The sequence below is a fragment of the Lolium perenne genome, chromosome 4 (assembly GCF_019359855.2).
Source record: "Lolium perenne isolate Kyuss_39 chromosome 4, Kyuss_2.0, whole genome shotgun sequence".
Taxonomy (NCBI): domain Eukaryota; kingdom Viridiplantae; phylum Streptophyta; class Magnoliopsida; order Poales; family Poaceae; genus Lolium; species Lolium perenne.
In genome coordinates this window covers 331,277,174-331,283,706 of record NC_067247.2, presented here as the reverse complement: position 1 = coordinate 331,283,706, position 6,533 = coordinate 331,277,174, and the positions used below count along the sequence as shown (strand labels likewise).

The 6,533-nt window shown below is 46.7% G+C and overlaps 1 protein-coding gene across 1 annotated transcript; it reads right to left on the bottom strand.

Moving 5' to 3' along the window:
* Positions 1-371: 371 nt before the first annotated feature.
* Positions 372-3,769, bottom strand: LOC127347866 (protein FAR1-RELATED SEQUENCE 6-like). The gene is made up of 6 exons (XM_071818246.1): positions 3,603-3,769; positions 2,915-3,179; positions 2,111-2,801; positions 1,549-2,006; positions 1,170-1,457; positions 372-1,085 (listed from the first exon to the last, which is right to left on the bottom strand). Exons 1-6 carry the CDS (start codon positions 3,767-3,769, stop codon positions 372-374), a joined length of 2,583 nt encoding a protein of 860 aa, XP_071674347.1.
* Between the last annotated feature and the right edge of the window lie 2,764 nt (positions 3,770-6,533).

The window sequence follows — 6,533 nt, the reverse complement described above, 5'->3', positions numbered from 1 at the left end:
CAAGCTCCAAAGTATCCTCAAATTAACACTGACAAAGGCTAGGTTGTGAAATTAGAGAGCTCAGTAGACAATTAAAAACAGGAACAACGATTATAAGCACAACCATCATTCTACAGACATAGCCAACTTAACAGAACAAGTCAACCAATTTTACATAGTTGTTCATTTGCTCTGTACCAGGGATACTTTTTGCACAGAACCATACTTTTTCAGTTGCAAAGTGCATTAATTGAGCATTCTCATATGTCAACCGCCATAACGAAGCAGATGAGAATTACAAAGTTTTTCAAACTGTAACTGCAAAAGAACAAGTCAAAAGCAAATTTACAATTGAGATACGTCACGAAACTCTAATTGGAGTCCTTTTTGCACTAATCATCTTGTGCTTCCACACTAGCAGTACATGTCGTGGAGTTGTGCCCGGCTCCCCCACAGTTGCTACATCTGTTCTGCCTCCGTGGCTTCTTTTGAAGACTTCCAGTTACAGGACTAGCCCCCCCATCAGGAAGTGCCGTGCATGTAGAAGAGTTGTGCCCAGGCTTCCTGCAACGTTTGCAGAATGATGTCTGCTGTGAAAGACCCTCCGGCCGATTAACCGCATTCCTCTTATCTTTCTTCGCTGTTTTACTACAACCTCCATCAAGGAAAGACTTGAACCTTGTTGCCTTGGGTCTACCTCTCCCCCTCTTAACCAATGGCTCCTTAATAAGCATACCATCACTTGTCATTGCCCCACTCTCAGCCAACCCTTCAAGCTGGGTTGTTTTATTAGTCGACCTCCGAGAATCCCCATCGTCACTAGAATAGTACAATGGAGCAATCGGAGTGTCGTCTTCACGAAGTTCTTTCTTTGCAGCCGTGATGTGTTTCATGACAATGCGGTACTTACTCTCTGCCAAATCACCCATCTTCACAAGCTCTAAGGCGCTGACGTACATTATGTTGTGACGGAAAGACTTGGGCAATGACAGCTCCGTATCTACAGGGCCCTCAACACCTGGACCCAAAATGTCCCTAGCAGCTTTTGTCCACCGCTTCATTATGTGAAAGTCAGGGATCTCATTCAACCCAAGGTGTATCATTAGCTGCATGTACATACACATAAAAAGTCATTGAAAGGAAAACATTAAGCATGGCAGAGTGGGCGAGCAAAAATCAGAAGAACTCACCCTAATGACATGCGCGCACACAATACCAAAATGCCCAAACAAACCACATTCACATATAAAACGCTGGCCTTCCTCAACACGAACCGTGAATTTAGTCCGAGCCCAACTTGGACGGAGATGAGCATACGAATGCTCCAACTCGTATAAACCCTGGCCATCTATTTCTTTAGGTGGGTTGAAATTCTGTCCCCTCTCCAACTCAGCTTTGAAAAGCTTCATCACTGCCCGTGTGTAGATACGACGGGCATGTTTCTCTATCGGCCAGCCACCTCTCTCTTTCCGATTGCACTGCAAAACACCGCCAAAAGATAAGTAAAATGTGTTTCCGCAAAAACGGTCACAACAAGGGAAATGTAAAACAGACATCTCACGCTGCTACCTGCTTGTTTTTGTGTTCTTCTGAATCTTCGGCCTCATTCCTATCTTTAAGAAGTTTGTTGTACTGGGACACAAACTTGTTCATCGAGGAATTCCGAGGAACATATGTCTTCAACATGTGGTTTGCACTTTCAACTCTCTGCGTTGAAGTCATCCTTGCGCAATATTTGTCCTTGAAGAAAGGTTTCGCCCACTTGTGGCGAGCCTCAAACGCCCGGATCATGAAACTGTTTTCAGCTAGCCCGAAATCTTCAATTAGCCGCCCCCATCCCTTCTCAAACTCGTCCACAGTTAGCATCTCGTTTACCACATTGTTGAAGGCATCCTTGAAACCGGTTTTCTTACTATATATTCCCCCAAGCTCTTCCTTCGCCTTCCGGAAAACATGCCACTTACACCAACGATGCACAGTGTTGGGAAGAGTCATGCCAATAGCCACCTCCATGGCCCGACACTGATCTGCAAAAAAAATGACAAGCCCAAGTACGTCAAAACGAATAACACTAACACCTTGTTTTTTTGTCCTGCCAGAAGTAATGGACACCGGGGTTGCAGCACAGTACCAGTCAACATTGTCAACGGAGCCTTGCCTCCCATAAGAGATACAAATTCTGTATATGCCCAATTGAATCCTTCTATTGTCTCCTCTGACATGAGGATACCAGCATATATCACAGTCTGGAAGTGGTTATTGACGCCAACAAACAACCCGAATGGCATCTTGTACAGATTTGTGGTGTAAGTTGTGTCGAACACAACTACATCGCCAAAACATGAGTACTGCCGCCTGCTTCGACCAGATGTCCATATGAGATTCTTTATTCTACCTTCAGGGTCAAGATCAAACCTGAAAGCAAAATCTGGATCCGCAGACCTCATATCCCGGAAGAGATCTATTGTTTTCTTGATGTCATCATCTTTCTGAGAAAATGCTATCTGCTGACAGACGGTGCGGAGCGACTTTTTCAGGAACGGGAGCTTATCACCAGAACGGTGCATGCTGCCAAGAATACAATGCACTTTGCTGAGGCTGACATTGTTCTCTCTCAGGTAGCGGACGGTGTCTTTCGTTGCTTGGTCAATCCTCTTGTGTGAGTTCCATTGCATTTTCTCACCGCAGTTGTCAGACAGCGGATGGTTGTGATCCGGCCGATTTGTCTCCACAAACCAACCATGGTCATCTGTCCTATGAAGGCGGATCATCGCCTTGCATCCACAGCGTGCTGAATCATTCCTGTCTCTCTTGTCAATCCCCTGTGAGAAGAACAAAAAGAGCATTCATGTTTTTTAGTGACAACCAGCTGATAACAAAACGACATCCTAGTGGCATCACAAAAAGACTGATGGAGATGGCAAGATGTTTTTACCTCTAACTGGCATATCAGGTCCTGCGATGACTTATAATGTTCATCGTTCGTGTAGCTATGGCCATATCTAATGCCAAAACCAACCTCCCATGAATACAGATTGTAGAACTCATACGCTTCTGCAAGGGAATCGAAACAAGTGCCGACAACTGGTTCCAGGATGTATTTTGTTGTCCTTGTTGTGGAATTCCTCATGGCTAACTCCACTGCTCCAACATCTCTAGGTGGCCCAACTCGAACATCAGATCCTTGCCGACCCCTAAACCTACATAAGAACACAGACCTCTTTGTTTACTCAGCGAATACAGCGGCATCTAATAAGCAAAGACAGTTTTTTTTGCATCAAAAATGGCCGAACGGGAAAATGTTTGTTCAGTTCCTCTGGACCAGTATATAGCAAATTTATTCACTGACAAAATGTGTAGTACAAATGGAGCATTTGTTCATAGCACACCCCGACAAATTTAAAGCATGTGAGGCACAGATTTCTTTCATATATATCTAAGCTGTCGCATGTTTTGCAACAAGGGAAATTATACAGTGGCAAAATCAAAAGAGGCACAGATTAAAAATCCAATTCACAGAACTTTCAACGAGCGTTTGTTTCTCTCCCGATTTTTTTTGAGGAGCTCAGTGAATATTTGGACGATGAAATTGGAATTGGAATAGGAGATGCTTTGCACTTTACCTTTTCTTTTTTTTTGCTTTCGAAGTCCCGTTCCCGGCACCATCGATGCTGCTCGCCCCGCGGATGCCAGGTCCCAGGTCCTGGGCAGCGTCGCCGTCGAGGCCACGACCCAGATCCTGGGGCCAGACGCTCGTCCATGCCGCATCCCAGTGTTGCGCCGCCGCCATCTTCGCAGCTCCACCCTTCTCCCCCACCTACATCGTCGGCGCGAAGGACTTGAGCACCTCCCTCCTCGACGTCTGTGGTGCCTTCAGCGTCGCAGCTGCTGGAGTCGCCGCCTTGCGATGCCCCAGGAGGAGGTATGAGCGAGCAGGTGTACTCCGGTACAGGGGAGAAGAAATTCCCCGAATCGAAACCTTCCAAACACTGTGAAACTGCCCGCTCCGAAATTTCCCCAGCGGCCATTGCCTGCACACCGCAGACGACGCCGTAAGTACAGTTTCAACACTCAAAGAAAGGGGGGAGAGAATAAATCAGATCCCCGGCGACGTCACACTGTACCTGCTTTGCTCAACGGCACGATGGAGACGCCTCCAGGGACAGGACTCCCGGCGGCGCCGCGCGGCTCGACAGACTCCGGCGGCGCCCCGCAGCTGCCTGTTTTGGCGTTGCGGCCAGGAGAGGAGGGAGGTTGGAGCTGGGGAGAATCAAGGATGCTTTCCTGGCGGCTACAGCACGAGGAGAGGAGAGAGGTTGTGGATGGCCGGGAAGCAGTTGCCGCGACCGGAAGAGATGGCCGGGGTGAGAGGTTGGGGATGGAGTACCGGGCCCCCTACGCGTCTCTGCCTGGGTATGTCCCGACATGAGCGGCCACGACCCCGTGTCGCGCGGCGAAAAGGCTGGAGAAAAAGGGCCAGTGATGTGACAGGAAAATGGGAGCGGTGGAGGAAATTGTTCCACCAAGCCAGACTTTTGCACGAATCTCCGGGTTGCAACGGACGGCGCAGAGTACACCCATACCCATGCTTGTAAGCACAAAATCCATACTCCCACTATTTTATATCATAATTTACTGTTATTCATTGATATATTTCATATTTAGAGATGATACTTATGTTATTTCACCTATTTTGCATGTTTCATGATTATTGGAGAATCATTCACCGGCGTCAGGATTCTGCTGGAAAAAGCACCGTCAGAATGCATTATTTCTGGAGATCAACAATTGACGGAAATTACACCGAAGATCTTATTTTTCCAGAAGATTGAGCTAGCCAAAAGGAGGAGCCGAGGAGGGCCGCCATGGGCCCCCCATAGGCCGGCGCGGGCCCTGGCCTGGCCGCGCCGCCTTGTGGGGAGGGGGCCCACAGCCCCCTTCGGCCGCCTCTCCTTCGCGTACTTCTTCTCCCCAAAAACCTAAGCTCCGGAGAATAATCGCGAGGAGACACAGCCGCCTCTGCGGGGCGGAAAACACCAGAGAGAAAAGAGCTCTCCGGCAGGCTGAAGTCCGCCGGGGAAATTCCCTCCCGGAGGGGGAAATCGACGCCATCGTCACCGCCATCGAGCTGGACTTCATTGGGATCATCATCACCATCATCTCCACCACCGTCACCGTCATCTCCACTGCTGCACCTCGTCACCGCTGTAACATCTAGGGTTGAATCTTGATTGTTTGATAGGTGAAACTCTCCCGGTATTGATTACTCCTTGTTATTGATGCTATTGAGTGAAACTATTGAACCAAGGTTTATGTTCAGATTGTTATTCATCATCATATCACCTCTGATCATGTTCCATATGATGTCTCGTGAGTAGTTCGTTTAGTTCTTGAGGACATGGGTGAAGTCTAAATGTTAGTAGTGAACTATGTTGAGTAATATTCAATGGTTTGATATTTAAGTTGTGGTGTTATTCTTCTAGTGGTGCCATGTGAACGTCGACTACATGATACTTCACCTTTATGGGCCTAGGGGAATACATCTTGTATTCGTTTGCTAATTGTGGGGTTGCCGGAGTGATAGCAACCTGAACCCCCGTTGGTATATCGATGCAGGAGGGATAGCAGGATCTCAGAGTTTAAGGCTGTGGTTAGATTTATCTTAATTACTTTCTTGTATTTGCGGATGCTTGCAAGGGGTATAATCACAAGTATGTATTAGTCCTAGGAAGGGCGGTGCATTAGCATAGGTTCACCCACACAACACTTGTCAAAACAATGAAGATTAATCAGCTATATGAAGCGAAAGCAGTAGACTAAATTCACGTGTGTCCTCAAGAACATTTGGTCATCATAAGTAAACAAACCGGCTTGTCCTTTGTGCTAAAAAGGATTGAGCCACTCGCTGCAATTATTACTCTCGCATTTTACTTACTTGTACTTTATTTATCTGCTATATCAAAACCCCCTGAATACTTGTCTGTGAGCATTTACAGTGAATCCTTCATCGAAACTGCTTGTCAACACCTTCTGCTCCTCGTTGGGTTCGACACTCTTATTTATCGAAAGTACTACGATACACCCCCTATACTTGTGGGTCATCAAGACTATTTTCTAGCGCCGTTGCCCGGGAGTGAAGCGCTATTGGTAAGTGGAATTGGTAAGGGAAACTTTTACTGTACGTGCTGATTTTATTTCCGCCTGCTGCTATAATTTATTATGGAGAGATCTTCTCTTGAATTCCTATTTGGAAAATCTACTACTACTGCAAAGGTAGTGGATGAGGCGCCAGGTGAGAAAGAGGTTCCATACAAAATACCTATGAAAATTATTGAACGTGTTGTGGATAACCGCTATGAAGGGGATGGAACTGTCCATCCTGGAGATCATTTACTGTTTTTACATGAATTATGCGGGTTATTCAAATGTGCAGGTATTGCTATGGATGAAGTTAGGAAGAAACTATTCTCTATATCGCTGTCTGGTAAAGCGGCGCATTGGTATAAATTACTGAAGAATGGGGATTCTCTTGATTGGAATGATATTGTGCCTCT